General features: G+C 42.2%; 1 protein-coding gene across 1 annotated transcript in view; it reads left to right on the top strand.

Annotated features, from left to right (window-relative positions):
• CMTR1 (cap methyltransferase 1) overlaps positions 1–18,005 on the top strand; it is a 61,675-nt gene that overhangs the window by 26,611 nt on the left and 17,059 nt on the right. The window contains exons 9-13 of the mRNA XM_060109479.1: positions 237–435; positions 1,199–1,317; positions 3,345–3,441; positions 3,761–3,893; positions 4,578–4,757. Coding sequence (XP_059965462.1) covers positions 237–435; positions 1,199–1,317; positions 3,345–3,441; positions 3,761–3,893; positions 4,578–4,757 — 728 coding nt within the window. The remainder of the gene's footprint in view (positions 1–236; positions 436–1,198; positions 1,318–3,344; positions 3,442–3,760; positions 3,894–4,577; positions 4,758–18,005) is intronic.

Here is an 18,005-nt window from a genome sequence, read left to right as displayed (position 1 = left end):
TGAGCTAGGCCTGGTGGGTTGAAAGGCATCAGGGGTGTTTTGAGGTGGGGATGGGCAAAAACTTTGGAGGGCAATGATCACAGAGGACACATTTCTGGGCGCTTGTGGCTCTGGCCACAAGAACTCTGCATTGTGCTTGCTGAAAGGCTTATTTTACTCCCCCTGCCTTCTCTTTCCTGCTCCCCATTTAGCCATCTTTTTTCCCTTCCTCCCCTGACTTCCACTTGCCTTTGCAGAAACCACTGGTGAAGGACCGGGAAGCTGAGCTTCTATACTTTGCTGACGTCTGTGCAGGCCCAGGTGGCTTCTCGGAGTATGTGCTGTGGAGGAAGAAGTGGCACGCAAAGGGCTTTGGAATGACTCTGAAGGGTCCTAACGATTTTAAGCTGGAAGACTTCTACTCGGCCTCCAGTGAGCTCTTCGAACCTTACTACGGTAGGGACGTGGAGGAGGGTACCAGGGGCTATGAGAGGCAGTTCTCTTTGAAGACTTAAGGTCAGAAGTAGTTATTATCCACTTGCCATGTTTTCTTTCCCAGGTCTCTTGAGTCTGGGGTTCCCAGCCAATGTCATGAAGGTCTCGGTTCCCTCTCGACTGTCCCTTTTTACCCCAGGCCTGTGGGTACAGGTTAAATACTCCACTAGGCAAACTCTCATCAGAGCCATATTACTTCCTCCTTTCTTCTCTTGTGGTGACAGGAGATAATGAAACTGCCTGATCTCCGGCTGAGAACTGGCAGGTTTATTAACACATACAAACCCACACCCATCTCTAGCCAGCTCAGCAGCCCTCCAGCAGTTCCCTCCACTCTGGCTCGCTTTTTGTGATTTGGCAGCAAATCCTAAGTCCTTTGTTAACAGTTCTTATTAAGAAATTGATATTGGTTCCTAAATGTAGGTGCTTTAAACACAACTTTGATCTTGAATATGAAGACCTTCTGTTTCAGTTGATGACTCTTGGCTGGTCAGCTCCTTCTGAACTCTGCTTTATTATAGCAGGGCACTGTTTTTGCCTCCTGTCCATCACTGCAAGGCAGCCTTGTATGATGGGTCCTTCAGTGAGTTGCTCCTCACAGGGGCTTTTCTCCTGGGCCTCGAGGTCCACCTGGTACCTGTGTTCACAGCCCCAGAGAGCTTGTGTCCCAGCTCCAGGGATGCACAGGGCAGATGAGCTAAATGTGAATCTTGTGTCTTGTCAGGTGAGGGTGGGATCGATGGAGATGGAGACATCACCCGCCCGGAGAACATCACTGCTTTTCGGAATTTTGTCCTGGATAACACAGATCGCAAGGGTGTCCACTTTCTGATGGCTGATGGGGTAGGTGACCTGCTGTTCATAGGGTGATGCTTTAGGGATTTATCATGTTAGAGGCTTGAGAATTGGTTTTGTTTGTTTTGGTTGGTCCTTTAGCTGCCCTGGAAGGGCAGATAGTAGGGATGTGTGTTGTATGTTTCTATTCTTTTTGTGCATCTTTTCAGTGGTAACTTTGTCAAGGCTGTGATGTTGTGGGCATCTTTGCTTGGAGCAAGTGGACCTTCTCAGCTCACTTCTTCAAAGGGCCTTGGTTGGCTATGAGACATGGTGAGAGGGGGGCCATGACTAAGATGAGCTAGGCAGAGCTGACCGGGAAGAACATTCCCGTCATTTGTCACCTGGGTGCTGCTCCTGGTAGAGGCTGTCTACACATGGCCGCTCCTAAGCCTCTGGATGGGCTAATAGGTGACCGCATAACTGAAGGCAGCAGCTCAAAGGAGTCCTCCGGGACTCCACAGGAGGCTCGGTCAATCGCTGAGCTAAAGTGAATATTCAAGTCGCCTGTTTCTTGGGCAGGTATTTGATGTATAGAGGCAAGTACCCTGCAGCTTTCTCACCCAGTAATCTGATGCTGCAGGTAGTCTTTTCTGGAATGAGCCACAGATTAATGTAGAGGAGGGTCAGAGAACGTTGCAGTTGCTCCGGGGTGACATGGCCAGAGTTGAGAAGAGCCTTTGGAGCCCCTTGGGTAGCCTTTCAAGCAGTAGCCCTGTGGAGAGGTGAAGAAATGTTTAGGATATCAGCACAGGATCTGAACATGCACCTCCCTCACCAAAGCTTTGTGCACAGCAGGGGACAACAGATAGACAGGCTTGGGTGGAGGGGAGGGAGGGGCTGCTTCACCTGTGCTTGAGGGATCTGATAGTGCTTGGGAGGCAGGCAGCCTTGCAGTTTGTCAGCTAGAGTGGCAAACTCAAGGATTGTCCTTCTGGCTTAGGCAGCTTAGACTGGTGACCTGTGTGGCTGATTTATTTGTTTGTCTATTCCCCCCATAAACAGACATGCATTGTAAGAAGCATCTGTAAATCTGGAAGACGTTGCTAAACATTTTTGATTCTGGAGACCTGGCCAGGCTGGGCCCAGCTTAATGGAGGCCAACCTCTTTACTTTTCTTAATTATTGTGATGAAAAACACATAATGTAAAATTTACCATTGCAACCGTTTTTAAGTTTACAGTTCTGTAGTGTTAAATATATTCACACTATTGTGAGACAGATCTCCAAAACTTTTTCATTTTGCAAAATTGAAACTCTGTACCCATTAAACAACAACTCCCCTCTCTTCCTATCACAGCCCCTCTGGCCTCCTTCACTTCTGTGTGAGCATGGCTGTCTGCTCCCTGCTGGGATCTCACAGAGAGGGAGACCACTCCAAGGACAGCAGTGTACATTCTTTGAACAAACACCCTGGCCAGAGAGACTGCCAGCTGGAGGGAGAGGCTCCATGGTCTTGGGACAGGAAAGGGGGTTTTGTGAATAAATCCTTGGTCCGCAGAGAAAGAGATTACTGTGACTGTCAGAGTTATGCTAACTTTTCTCCTGTCACCAGACTGGGGCCTCTTCGGTGGTCAGCCCACGACTGAGCGAGCCCCTTGCAGAGTTTCAGGCCACATGTGCTCCCTGGGTCTCACTGGATTCACCAGGGCATTCAGTTTCCTATCTTGTAGTTGGCCTGTGACTAGCGTATTTTGCCTCTGTTCTGCCGTACTCTTCCCTTGGATTCCCATGTGAGTTTTAAAATTTTCTGGACCATCTCCTTGGAGGAGCAGACTTGGTTCCATCCCCGGGAGTGATAGAGCAGGAAAACAGCACTGGCTCAGTAGTCAGGCCTGGGTCCCAGGTGCTGTCTTCACCACAGTGAGCCATGTGACCACGCCAAAGAATCTAAACACCAAGCTGTATCTTTATCAGTCAGATGGTGGAGATCAATGAAAACACTTCAAGAAATCTCACAGAAGATGAGGTAGGGGTACTCTTTTCAGTCCTCATCACTTCTCTTTTCTACCCTGATCCTTGTGCTCTCGTTTCAGGGTTTCTCAGTGGAGGGACAGGAGAACCTGCAGGAGATCCTCAGCAAACAGCTGCTGCTCTGTCAGTTCCTCATGGCGCTGTCCGTTGTCAGGACAGGTGACACTGCCTCTGCTGTCTCCCCACCCAGACCCACCTCTTAGAGGCCCTGTTGGATAAGAGCATGTATAGGGGTTGGCTTGGAAGTTAAAAAATCTGCTTATATTAGGTGACAGGTGGCTGAATGAGGAATTTAGGGGGAAAAGTGCCATAGAATCCCCAAAGTCCCCTCTAAAACTGAGTCTTTCCCTTATATTGCCTGTGACTTTAATGGACCCAGCTGCTGGGTCCCTGACTTCATCATACTCCCTGAGACTGCCTTACCCACCTTGTGGAATAGAAGCTGCTGACTGCTACTGGTGTTTTCTCTCTCATCTAGGAGGCCACTTCATCTGTAAAACCTTTGACCTCTTCACACCTTTCAGTGTGGGGCTCATCTACCTGCTGTACTGCTGCTTTGAACGAGTATGTCTCTTTAAGCCGATCACCAGCCGTCCTGCCAACTCAGAGAGGTGAGGCTTTCCTCTCCATTTTAATCAGACTAGTTGGCTAAATGTCAGAACAGCAAATCCTGGTGCATCTCTGGCATGACCACTCAAGCTACATTAAAAACCTTGACTTAAAAAAAGTGATTGGAGCCAAGAGGAGTCAGGATTTGGATTTTAATGGTTCTTCAATGTACCCGTCAGCCTCTGCCTCCTTTTCCACAAACCCTATTCACCACACTTACGTGGGCAACCCTTGGCTTGGCCCGGGAGGGAGAAGGAGACCAATAGAACGGTCACCTGGAGGGACTAAGTGGGCCACTAACCACAGTCACTGTTGGCATCCCAGGTGGGACACAGTGTCCATACACGATGTGAGAGAAGATGTGGCCAATCCGAATTTCTAAGTGGCTTGTTAAAAACACAGATTTCTGGGCCCTGTCCCTGGAGAGTCTGGTTGTCTTTAACTTAACAGACTTCCCAGGTGACGGTGATGCAGCCAACCTGTCACAGGGCAGTTGGGAACCACAGCCATAGAGAGTAGAAATACAGCCCAACATAAAAAGAAAGGGTTTGAGGTGAACTTTGCAACACACAGACTGTGCTGTTCTTTGTGCATAGACAAGAGCTTCACGACTCAGCAAGGGGATTGGGGAAGGGAAAAGTGAGAGAAGCCCTTGCTCAGTGGAGTGACAGGATATCTCCTGCCAGGTATGTGGTGTGCAAGGGCCTGAAGGTGGGCATCGATGACGTGCGGGATTACCTCTTCTCAGTCAATATTAAACTCAACCAGCTGCGGAACACCGATTCCGACGTGAACCTTGTGGTCCCCTTGGAGGTGATCAAGGGAGACCATGAATTTACTGACTACGTGATACGGTCCAATGAAAGGTAAGCAAACCAATGTGTTTTTTTCTTTGTTTCTTTTTTTTTTTGCTGGCACCACTGGGCTATCAAGAAAGACCAGAGAATGAAGGACTGAATGACCAGCTGTTGGTATCACTTTGTTAATTTTGAAAAATTGGTAACTGGGATTGGTCTGCTCATTCCAGGGCTCCCTGGGACTTTGGGTACCTTGAGGACTTTCATCCTGCTCCCATGCCCTGTCACAAGGGTGGCCAGTGGGAGCCTGGCTGGCATACCCCTGCCCATGGGAGCCTGAGTATGATAGTGAAACCTGACAGAGAGCAGACTTGTTCTGTGTCCTCAGAGGAAGGAGTAATTTCCCTTTAATTGCTTCCATTTGTAAAAGGCCATCATAGTTTGTTGCCCTGTGAAGTCCCCTTGTTGGAAGCAAGAGATGGCTGGAAAGCAAATATATAACATGCTTTGGAAATTTCTGTTACCAAAGCTTTTGCCAGTCCATGAGTGCCCCAAATAGGCCATGTGAATGCTGGTTTTTGGGTTTTTTTTAACCTTCATTAATTGTTTTCCCCCTTCCCCATTAGTGGTGATAATTTAAAGTTGTGACAGTTGGCTCAGTTTGCTAAGTGGGCAAGCCTTATTGAACAGTTTTCTAGATAGGTTGGAGAGTTGTATAGTGGCAATGAATCAATAGAAGTGCTTTCTTAGGGGGGCCAAACAGGTGTTGTAAAGGTCATTCTAAGAGTACAATCCCAAGTCTCCCAGAGAAGTTCCTTCCATGTCCTGGCTATCGTAAATAGAGCTGCAGTGAACATTGTGTTACATGATTCTTTTTGAATTATGGTTTTCTCAGGGTATATGCCCAGTAGGGGGATTGCTGGGTCATATGATAGTTCTATTTTTAGTTTTTAAAGGACCCTCCATACTGTTCTCCATAGTGGCTGTATCAATTTACATTCCCACCAACAGCGCAGGAGGGTTCCCTTTCTCCACACCCTCTCCAGCATTTATTGTTTGTAGATTTTTTGATTATGGACATTCTGACTGGTGTGAGGTGATACCTCATTGTAGTTTTGATTTGCATTTCTCTAATGATTAGTGCTGTTGAGCATCCTTTCATGTGTTTGTTGGCAATCTGTATATCTTCTTTAGAGAAATGTCTGTTTAGGTCTTCTGCCCATTTTTGGATTGGGTTGTTTGTTTTTTTGATATTGAGCTGCATGAGCTGCTTGTAAATTTTTGAGATTAATCCTTCGTCAGTTGCTTCATTTGCAAATATTTTCTCCCCTTCTGAGGGTTGTCTTTTCATCTTGTTTATGGTTTCCTTTGCTGTGCAGAAGCTTTTAAGTTTCATTAGGTCCCATTTGTTTATTTTTGTTCTTATTTCCATTTCTCTAGGAGGTGGGTCAAAAAGGATCTTGCTGTGATTTTATGTCATAGAGTGTTCTGCCTATGTTTTCCTCTGAGAGTTTGATAGTGTCTGGCCTTACATTTAGGTCTTTAATCCATTTTGAGTTTATTTTTGTGTATGGTGTTAGAGAGTGTTCTAATTTCATTCTTTTACATGTAGCTGTCCAGTTTTCCCAGCACCACTTATTGAAGAGGCTGTCTTTTCTCCATTGTATATTCTTGCCTCCCTTATCAAAAATAAGGTGACCATCGGGCTTCCCTGGTGGTGCAGTGGTTGAGAGTCCGCCTCCCGATGCAGGGGACGCGGGTTTGTGCCCCGGTCTGGGAAGATCACACATGCCGCGGAGCGGCTGGGCCCGTGAGCCATGGCCGCTGAGCCTGCGCGTCCGGAGCCTGTGCTCCGCAATGGGAGAGGTCACACAGTGAGAGGCCCGCATACCGCAAAAAAAAATAATAATAAATAAGGTGACCATATGTGCGTGGGTTTACCTCTGGGCTTTCTAGCCTGTTCCATTGATCTGTATTTCTGTTTTTGTGCCAGTACCATACTGTCTTTTTTTTTTTTTTTTTTTAATTTGTTTATGGCTGTGTTGGGTCTTCATTGCTGTGTGCAGGCTTTCTCTGGTTTCAGTTAACGGGGGCTACTCTTCATTGCCGTGCGCGGGCTTCTCATTGTGGTGGCTTCTCTTGTTGTGGAGCACAGGCTCTAGGCACGCGGGCTTCAGTAGTTGCAGCATGTGGGGTCAGTAGTTGTGGCTGTGGGCTCTAGAGCACAGGCTCAGTAGTTGTGGCGCACAGGCTTAGTTGCTCCGCGGCATGTGGGATCTTCCCGGACCAGGGCTCAAACCCGTGTCCCCTGCATTGGGAGGTGAATTCTTAACCACTGCGCCACCAGGGAAGTCCCATACTGTCTTGATTACTGTAGCTTTGTAGTACAGTCTGAAGTCCGGGAGCCTGATTCCTCCAGCTCCGTTTTTCTTTCTCAAGATTGCTTTGGCTATTCGGGATCTTTTGTGTTTCCATACAAATTGTGAAATTTTTTGTTCTAGTTCTGTGAAAGTGCCATTAGTAGTTTGATAAGGATTGCATTGAATCTGTAGATTGCTTTGAGTAGTATAGTCATTTTCACAGTGTTGATTCTTCCAATCCAAGAACATGGTATATCTCTCTACCTGTTTGTATAATCTTTAATTTCTTTCATCAGGGTCTTATAGTTTTCTGCATACAGGTCTTTTGTCTCCTTAGGTAAGTTTATTCCTAGGTATTTTATTCTTTTTGTTGCAGTGGTAAATGGGAGTGTTCCCTTAATTTCTCTTTCAGATTTTTCATCATTAGTGTATAGGAATGCAAGAGATTTCTGTGCATTAATTTTGTATCCTGCTACTTTACCAAATTCATTGATTAGCTCTAGTAGTTTTCTGGTAGCACCTTTAGGATTCTCTATGTATAGTATCATGTCATCTGCAAACAGTGACAGCTTTACTTCTTCTTTTCCGATTTGGATTCCTTTTATTTCTTTTTCTTCTCTGATTGCTGTGGCTAAATCTTCCAAAAGTGTGTTGAATAATTGGACTTCTTTTTGTTGAGCCACGCTGCCATCTGATATGGGTGTGTGTGGACGCATGGCAAAGCTGGACTTCTCAATGCTCCCAACTGCACAGAGTGCTTAAGCAACCTGTAAATTGATTTGCATTTTTATTAAGTTGTAGGAATTATTTTTATATTCTGAATGCAAGTCTGGTGTGTTGTGAATATCTTTCCCCAATCTGTGGTTTGCCTATTCATTTTCTTAATGGTGTCTTTTGATAAGCAGAAGTTAAAAAATTTTTTGAGTCCTTTTTTTTTTTTTTTTTTGTGATACATGGGCCTCTCACTGTTTTGACCTCTCCTGTTGCGGAGCACAGGCTCCGGACGCGCAAGCCCAGCAGCCATGGCTCATGGGCCTAGCCGCTCGGACCGGGGCACGAACCCGTGTCCCCTGCATCGGCAGGCGGACTCTCAACCACTGCGCCACCAGGGAAGCCCTGAGTCCTTTTTAAAATTATAAAATATACATAACAGGGGGCTTCCCTGGTGTCACAGTGGTTAAGAATCCGCCTGCCAATGCAGGGGACACAGGTTCGAGCCCTGGCCCAGGAAGATCCCACATGCCGTGGAACAACTAAGCCCATGCACCACAACTACTGAGCCTGAGCTCTAGAGCCCGCAAGCCACAACTACTGAGCCCACATGCCACAGCTACTGAAGCCTGCATGCCTAGAGCCCATGCTCTGCCACAAGAGAAGCCACAACAATGAGAAGCCCGCGCACTGCAATGAAGAGTAGCCGCCACTCACCACAACTAGAGAAAGCCCGCGCACAGCAATGAAGACTCAACACAGCCAAAAATAAATAAATAAATAAATTAATTAATTAAAAAATATATATACATAACATAAAATTTATCATTTTAACCCTTTTTAAAATGTATAATTCAGTGGCATTAAGTATATTCACATTGTTGTGCAACCATCACCACGATTCATTTCCAGAACTTTTTAACCATCCAAAGCAGAAACTCTACCTATGAAACAGTAACTCCCATTCCCCTTATCCCCAGCCATTGGTATCCTCCGTTATTTTCTATCTCTATGAATTTGCTTATTGCAGGTACCTCATATAAGTGCATTCATACACTAATTGTCGTTTTGTGTCTGGCTGTTTCACTTAGCATAATGTTTTCAAGATTGATCATGTTGTAGCATGTGTCAGGATTTCATTCCTTTTTAAAGGCTAATTAATAATTCATTATATGTACATACCACATTTTGTTTATCCATTCAGCTGTTGATGGACATTTGGGTTTTCCCCACATTTTAGCTATTGAGAGTAATACTGCCATGAATATTGGTGTGCAAAGTAACTGTTTGTGTCTGAACTGGTCATTGTAGTTTTGGTTTGCATTTCCCTAGTGAGTAATGATGTTGAGTATGTTTTCATATGCAAATTGGCTGTTTGTATATCTTCTTTGGAGAAATGTCTATTCAAGTCTTTTGCCCATTTTTATTTTTAAAATTTTATTTTTTATTGAAGTATAATTGACTTACAATATCATATTAGTTTTAGGTGTACAACATAGTGATTTGATATTTTTATACATTACAAAATGTTCACCGCAGTCTAGTTACCATCTGTCACCATAAAAAGTTATTATATTATTGACTATATTCTCTATGCTGTACATTGCATCTTATGACTTATTTATTTTATAACTGGAAGTTTGTACCTCTTAATCTCCCTCTCTGACTTCACTCATTGCCCCCCACTCCCCTCCCCTCTGGCAACCACCAGTTTGTTCTCTGTATCTATGAGTCTATTTCTGTTCTGTTCTGTTTGTTCATTTGTTTTGTTTTTTAGATTCCACATAAGTGAAGTCATACAGTATTTATCTTTCTCTGACTTATTTTACTTAGCATAATACTCTCTAGGTCCATCCATGTTGTTGCAAATGGCAAGATTTCATTCTTTTTTATGGCTGAGTAATATTCCTTTGTGTATATATACCACATCTTCTTTATTCATCTGTTGATGGACACTTAGGCTGCTTCTGTATATTGGCTATTGTAAATAATGCTGCAGTGAACATAGAGGTGCATATATCTTTTTGAATTAGCGTTTATGTTTTCTTCAGAAAAATAGCCAGGAGTGGAATTGCTAGATCATATGGTAGTTCTATTTTTAATTTTTTGAGGAGCCTCCATACTGCTTTCCATAGTGGCTGTACCAATTTACATTCCTACCAGTAGTGCACGAATGTTCCTTTTTCTCCATATCCTCGCCAACACTTGTTATTTGTTGTCTTTTTGATAACAGCTATTCTGATGGGGAGGTGATATCTCATTGTGGATTTGATTTGCATTTTCTTGATGATTAGTGATGATCTTTTCATGTGTTTGTTGTCCATCTGTATGTCTTCCACAGAAAAATGTCTATTCAGATCCTCTGCCCATTTTTTAATCAGGTGTTTTATTTTTAAATTGAAGTATAGTTGATTTACAATGTTGTGTTAGTTTCTAGTGTACAGCAAAGTGATTCAGTTATATATATATATATAACATGTGTATTTTTCAGATTCTTTTCCATTATAGTTTATTATAAGATATTGAATATAGTTCCCTGTGTTATACAGTAGGACCTTGTTGTTTATTTATTTTATATAGTTTATATTTGATAATCCCAAACTCCTAATTTATCACTCCCCTCCTCTTCCCTCTTGGGTAACCGTAAATTTGTTTTCAGTGTCTGTGAGTCTATTTCTGTTAGTCTGTTTTGTAAACAAGTACATATGCATAATTTTTTTAGATTCCACATATAAGTGATATAGTATGAATTTGTCTTTGACTTACTTAGTATGATAATCTCTAGGTCCATCCACGTTGCTGCAAATGGCATTATTCTTTTTTTATAGTTGAGTGTATTCCATTATGTATATATATACACATCTTCTTTATCCATTCATCTAGGTGTTTTTTTTTTTTTGATGTTGAGTTGTATGAGTTCTTTATATATTTTGGATTATAACCCCTTATCAGATACATTGTTTGCAAATATCTCCCTCCCATTGCTGTGCAAAAGCCTTTTAGCTTTTGATGTAGTGCCATTTGTTTATTTTTGTTTCCCTTGCCTAAGGAGACATATCAAAAAAAAAATTGCTAAGACTGATGCATACTGCCTGTGTTTTCTTCTGGAAGTTTTATGGTTTCAAGTCTTACTTATATTTAAATCTTCAATCTATTTTGAGTTTATTTTTGTGTATGGAGTGAGAAAGTAGGCCAGTTTGATTCTTTGGCATGTAGCTATCCAGTTTTCCCAACACTGTTCATTGAAGAGGCTGTTTTTTCCCCATTGTATATTCTTGCCTCCATTGTCATAGATTAATTGACCCTATTTCCCTAGTTTGAAATTAGGGAGTGTGACACCTCCAGCTTTGTTCTTCTTCTGAAGGTTGTTTTGGATATTTGTGGTCTTTTACGGTTTCACACAAATTTTAGAATTATTTGTTCTAGTTCTGTGAAAAATGCCATTGGTATTTTGATAAGGATTGCACTGACTCTGTAGATTGCCTTGGGTAGTATGGTCATTTTAACAATATTCTTCCAACCCACTGGAATCCATTCTTCCAATCCAATATTCTTCCATCCAAATGGAAAGTATATCTTTTCATTTGGTTTTGTTATCTTCAGTTTCTTGAATGAATCAATGTCTTATAGTTTTCTGAGTACACGTCTTTTTACCACCTTGGTTAGATTTATTTGTAGGTATTTCATCTTTTTGATGCAGTTGTAAATGGTATTGTTTTCTTAATTTCTCTTTCTGATAGTTTGTTGTTAGTGTATAGAAATGCAACAGATTTCAGAATATTAATTTTGTATCCTACAACTTTACTGAGTTCATTTATTCTAATAACATTTTGGTGGCATCTGTAGGATTTTCTGTATATAGTATCATGTCATCTGCAAACAGTAACAATTTTACTTCTTCCTGTCCAGTTTGGATACCTTTTATTTCTTTTTCTTGTGTGACTGCTGTGGCTAGGACTTCCAATACGATGATGTTGAGTAAAAGTGGCGAGAGTGGGCACTCTTGTCTTGTTCCTGATCTGAGAGGAAAGATTTACAGCTTTTCACTGTTGGGTATGATGTCGGCTGTAGGTTTGTCATCTATGGCCTTTATTATGTTGAGATATGTTCTCTCTACCAACTTTGTTGAGAGTTTTTTTCATCATAAATGGATGTTGAGTTTTGTCAAAAACTTTTTCTGTATCTATGGAGATGATCATACGATTTTTATTCAGTTTGTTGATGTGGTGTATTATGTTGATAGATTTGCAGATATTGAACCATCCTTGCACCCCTGGGATAAATTCCATTTGATCATGGTCTTAATCTTTTTTTTTTTTAAGATGTTGGAGGTAGGAGTTTATTAATTAATTAATTTATTTTTGCTGTGTTGGGTCTTCGTTTCTGTGTGAGGGCTTTCTCTAGTTGTGGCAAGCGGGGGCCACTCTTCATCGCAGTGTGCGGGCCTCTCACTATCGTGGCCTCTCTTGTTGCGGAGCACAGGCTCCAGACACGCAGGCTCAGTAGTTGTGGCTCACGGGCCCAGTTGCTCCGCGGCCTGTGGGATCCTCCCAGACCAGGGCTTGAACCCCTGTCCCCTGCATTAGCAGGCAGATTCTCAACCACTGCGCCACCAGGGAAGCCCCAGTCTTAATCTTTTAAAAAAATTGTTGAGTTCAGTTTGCTAATATTTTGTTGAGAATTTTTACATCTGTGTTTATAATTGATATTTAGCCTGTAATTTTCTTTTTTTATGGTGTCTTTGGTTTTGGTAGCAGGGTGATGCTAGCCTAGTAGAATGAGTTCAGAAGCATTCCTTTCTCTTCAGTTTTTTAGAGTAGTTCGAGAAAGAGGTATTAACTCTTCTTTAAATGTTTGTTAGAATTCACCTGTGAAGCTGTCTGGTCCTGGACTTTTGTTTGTTGGGATGTTTTTTGTTTGTTTTTACTGATTCAGTTTTATCATTGGTAATCACTCTGTTCATATTTTCTATTTCTTCTTTTTAAAAAAATTTTATTGAAGTATAGTTGATTTACAGTGTTATGTTTAATTTCTGCTATACAGTAAAGTGACTCAGTTACACATATATATACTCTTTTATATTCTTTTCCATTATGGTTTATCATAGGATATTGAATATATTTCTGTGTGCTATACAGTAGAACCTTGTTGTTTATCCATCCTATATATAATAGTTTGCACCTGCTAATCGCAAACTCCCAATCCTTCTCTCTCCCTCCGCACTCCCCCCTGGCAACCACAAGTCTGTTCTCTATGTCTGTGAGTCAGTTTGTGTTTCATAGATATGTTCATTTGTGTCGTATTTTAGATTCCACATATAAGTAATATCATATGGCATTTGTCTTTCTCTTTCTGACTTACTTCACTTAATATGATAATCTCTAGGTCCATCCGTGTTGCTGCAAATGGCATTATTTCATTCTTTTTAATGGCTGAGTAGTATTCCATTATATATATATGTGTGTATATATATATATATATATACACCACATTTTCTTTATCCATTCATTCAACGGATTCTATTTCTTCTTAATTCAGTCTTAAGAGATTGTATATTTCTAGGAATTTATCCATTTTTCCTAGGTTGTCAATATAATTGTAGTAATTTTAAAATTTCCTTTGTATTTCTGTGGTGTCGATTGTGACTTCTCTTTCATTCTGATTTTATTTATCTCGGCCCTCTCTCTTTTTTTCTTGATGAATTTGGCTAAAAGTTTATCAATTTTGTTTATCTTTTCAAAGAACCAGCTTTTAGTTTCATTGATCTTTTCTATTGTTTTCTTCAGCCTCTATTTCATTTCTTTCTGCTCTGATCTTTATTTCTTTCCTTCTACTAACTTTGGGTTTTGTTTCTTTTTCTTTCTCTAGTTCATAAAGGAGGTGTACAGTTAGATTATTTGATATTTTTCTTATTTCCTGAGGTAGGCTTGTATTGCTATAAATTTCTCCCTTAGAACTGTCCCATAGGTTTTTGGATCATTGTGTTTCCATTTTCATTTGACTTTAGGTATTTTTTTATTTCCTCTTCGATATCTTCAGTGACCCATTAGTTGTTTAGTAGCATACTGTTTAGCCTCCACGTGTTTGTTTTTTGCAGTTTTTTTCTTGTACTTGATTTCCAGTTTCATACCTTGTGGTTGGAAACAATGCTTGGTATGATTTCAGTCTTTATAAATTTATGGAGACTTGGTTTGTGGCCTAGCATGTGATCCATCCTGAGAATGTTTCACGTGTACTTGAAAATAATGTGTATTCTACTGCTTTTGGATGGAATGTTCTATGTATATATCTATTGAGTCAATCTGGTCTAATGTGTTATATAAGGCCAGTGTTTCCTTATTGATTTTCTTTCTGGATGATCTGTCCATTGATGTAAGTGGGGTGCTAAAGTCCCCTACTGTTACTGTGTTACTGTCAATATCTCCCTTTATGTTTGTTAATATTTGCTGTATGTATTTAGGTGCTCCTATGTTGTATGCCTATATATTTATAATTATTATATCTTCTTGTTGGATTGATCCCTTTATCATAGTATAATGTTCTTCTCTGTCTCTTGTTACAGTTTTGTTTTAGAGTCTATTTTGTCTGATACGGGTATAGCTACCCCAGCTTTCTTTTAGTTTCCATTTGCATGGAGTATCTTTTCCATCCCCTCACGTTCAGTCTCTGTGTGTCTTTAGATCTGAAGTGAGTCTTACAGGAAGCATATATGTGGGTCTTGTTTTTTAATCCATTCAGCCACTGCATGTCTTTTGATTGGAGCATTTAGTTCATTTGCATTTAAAGTAATTATTGATAGGTATGTACTTATTGCCATTTTGTTCACTGTTTTCTGGTTGTTTTTGCATTCTTTTTGGCTCCTTTCTTTTTCTTTTGCTCTCTTATCTTGTGATTTGATGAATGTCTTTAGTGTTATGTTTGGATTCCTTTCTCATTTGTGTGTGTATTTATAAAAGGTTTTGGTTTGTGGTTACTGTCAGGTTAATACATAACTATATATATGTACGTGATTATTAAGTTGATGATCTCTTAAGTTTGAATCATTCTAAACACCTTGCATTTGTACTTCCCTCTTCCCCCTCCCACGTTTAACATTTTTGGCATCATATTTTATGTACTTCTGTTTGTGTGTCCCTTAACTACTTATTTTGGATATAAATTATTTTACTATTTTTGTCTTTAACCCTTCCTAATAGCTTTATAAGTGGCTGATTTGCTAACTTTACTGTATATCTGCCTTTATCAATGGGATTTTTCCTTTTTTAATTTTTGTATTTATGGTTGTGGCCTTTTCTGCTTTGAGAAGTCCCTTTAAACATTTATTGTAAAGCTGGTTTAGTGTTGAACTCTCTCAGCTTTTGCTTGTTTATGAAAATCTTTATCTCTCCTTCAAGTCTGAATGATGTTCTTGGAAGGTAGAGTATTCTTGGTTGTAGATTTTTTTTCCCTTTCATCACTTTGAATATATTATGCCACTCCCTTCTGGTCTGCAAATTTTCTGTTGAAAAGTCAGCTGACAGTCTTATGGGAGTTCCCATGTATGTAACTAGTTGCCCTTCTCTTGCAGCTTTTAAGATTCTGTCTTTATCTTTTAATTTTTGCCATTTAATTATAGTGTGTCTTGGTGTTGACCTCTTTGGGTTCATCTTGTTTGGGACTCTCTGTGTTGCCTGGACTTCTGTGTTTCCTGGATGTCTGTTTTCTTTCCTAGGTTAGGGAATTTTTGAGCTATTTTCTCCTCAAATAAGTTCTCTGCCCCCATTTCTCTCTTTTGCTTCTGGGACCTCCATAATGCAGATGTTAGTATGATTGATGTTGTCCCAAAGTTCTCTTAAACTGTCCTCATTTTTTTTTTTTTTTTTTTTTTTGCGGTACGCGGGCCTCTCACTGCTGTGGCCTCTCCCATTGCAGAGCACAGGCTCCGGACGTGTAGGCCCAGCGGCCATGGCTCACGGGCCCAGCCACTCCATGGCATATGGGATCCTCCCAGACCGGGGCACGAACCGGCGTCCCCTGCATCCGCAGGCGGACTCCCAACCACTGCGCCACCAGGGAAACCCTGTCCTCATTTTTTAAAATTCTTTTTTCTTTTCAGCTTAGGCGATTTATACTATTCTGTCTTCCAGTTCACTTATCTATTTCTCTGTATCATCAAATCCACTGCTGATTCCTTCTAGTGTGTTTTTATTTTTTAAACAGTTTATTTAAACCCATTAAGGAGGTCATTTTTAAAAAAATTTTATTTATTTATTTATTTATTTATGGCTGTGTTGGGTCTTCGTTTCTGTGCGTGGGCTTTCTCTAGCTGCGGCGAGCGGGGGCCACTCTTCATCGCGGTGCGTGGGCCTCTCAATGTCGCGGCCTCTCTTGTTGTGGAGCACAAGCTCCAGACGCGCAGGCTCAGTAGTTGTGGCTCACGGGCCTAGTTGCTCCGTGGCAAGTGGGATCTTCCCAGACCAGGGCTCGAACCCGTGTACCCTGCATTGGCGGGCAGATTCTCAACCACTGCGCCACCAGGGAAGCCCTCTAGTGTGTTTTTTATTTAAGTTATTAGATTCTTCAGCTCTGTTTGATTCTTCTTTATATTTTTTAACTCTTTGTTAAACTTCTTACTGTGTTCATCCATTCACCGAGTTCATTAAGCTTCCTTATGATTATTACCTTGAACCCTTGATTGAGTAGATTGCTTATCTCCACCTCGCTTAATTCTTCTGGGGTTTTGTCTTATGTCTTCATTTGGGATATATTCCTCACTTTGCCTGATTCTCTGTTTCTGTTTATTTCTATGTATTAGGTAGGTTGGTTACATTTCCTAGCCTAGGAGAAGTGGACTTATATAGGAGATGTCGTATGGGGCCCAGCAACACACTCCTCTCTGGTTACCAGAGGTATGGGCTCTAGGGCTATGGGCTGCATGGGCCCTTCGGTTGTGGCAGGGTTGACTATTGTGGGTGTGCTGTTAGGTGGGGCTGGCCCCTGACCCAGTTGGCCGCCAGGCCCTACCTTGTGTGGTAGTTACCAGCTCGCTAGTGGGCGGGGCTGGGTCCCATTGTGGCTGACTGCCTGTCCCAGGAGGGTCCTGGGGCTGGTGCTGACCCTCTGGTGGGTGGGGCCTGATCCTGGGGTGGTGGCTGTGGGGCCCTGGGGGACCAGGGGCTGGTGCTGGCTGCTTGTGGATGGGGCTGAGTCCTAGGGCAGCTGTCAAAAGGGGCTGGGGGGGCGGTCTCAGGATTGGTGCTAGCCTGTTGGTGGGTGGGCAAGCCCCCAGCACTAATAGGTAGAGGGAGGACACCAAAATGGCACTTGCACACACCACTGTCCTCATGGTAGAATAAGCTCCCCCAAAATGGCTGTTGCTAGCATCTGTGTCCCCAGGAGGAGTCCCAGTGGCCTCCTGTCTCTCTGGGAGACTCTCCAAGATCACCAAGTGGGTCTCATGCAGCCTCCTTTACAATTACTGCCTGAGTGCTGGGACTTGGGAGTATGTGAGAATTTGCATGTGCCCTTTAAGAGTGGAGTCTCTTGTCTCCTGCAGCCCTCCAGCTCTCTTGTAAGTAAGCCCCGCTGGCCTTCAAAGCCAGACATTATGGGGCTCATCTTCCTGGTGCAAAGCCTCTGGGCTGGGGAATCCAATCCAGGGCTCAGATGCCTCAGTCCTTGGGGAGAACCTGGGCAGTTGTGATTATCCTTCCATTTGTGAGTTACCTACCCAAGGGTGTGGGTTTTGACTATACCACATCTCTACCCCTCCTACCCACCTCATTGTGGTTTCTTCTTTATATCTAGCAAATCTCTTCTGGTAGTCTCCAGGTTGTTCTCATAGCCAGTTGCTCTCTAAATAATTGTAATTTTGGTGTCCCATGTGAAGAGGTGAACTCAGGGTCTTCCTACTCTGCCGTCGTGGCCACACCTCCCTTTGCCCATTTTTTTTTCTTTTTTTAATAAATTTATTGTATTTATTTATTTTTGGCTGTGTTGGGTCTTTGTTGCTGTGTGTGGGCTTTCTCTAGCTGCAGTGAGCGGGGGCTACTCTTTGTTGTGGTGCATGGGCTTCTCATTGTAGTGGCTTCTCTTGTTGTGGAGCACAGGCTCTAGGTGTGTGGGCTTCAGTAGTTATGGCACGTGGTCTCAGTAGTTGTGGTACACAGGCTTAGTTGCTCTGCAGCATGTGGGATCTTCCCAGGCCAGGGATCGAACCCGTGTCCCCTGCATTGGCAGGCAGATTCTTTTTTTGTGTGTGTGTGGT

Source organism: Mesoplodon densirostris, chromosome 10 (assembly GCF_025265405.1).
Source record: "Mesoplodon densirostris isolate mMesDen1 chromosome 10, mMesDen1 primary haplotype, whole genome shotgun sequence".
Lineage (NCBI taxonomy): Eukaryota > Metazoa > Chordata > Mammalia > Artiodactyla > Ziphiidae > Mesoplodon > Mesoplodon densirostris.
Note: the sequence above shows the minus strand (reverse complement) of the source record. Positions and strands in the feature narration are given on the sequence as shown.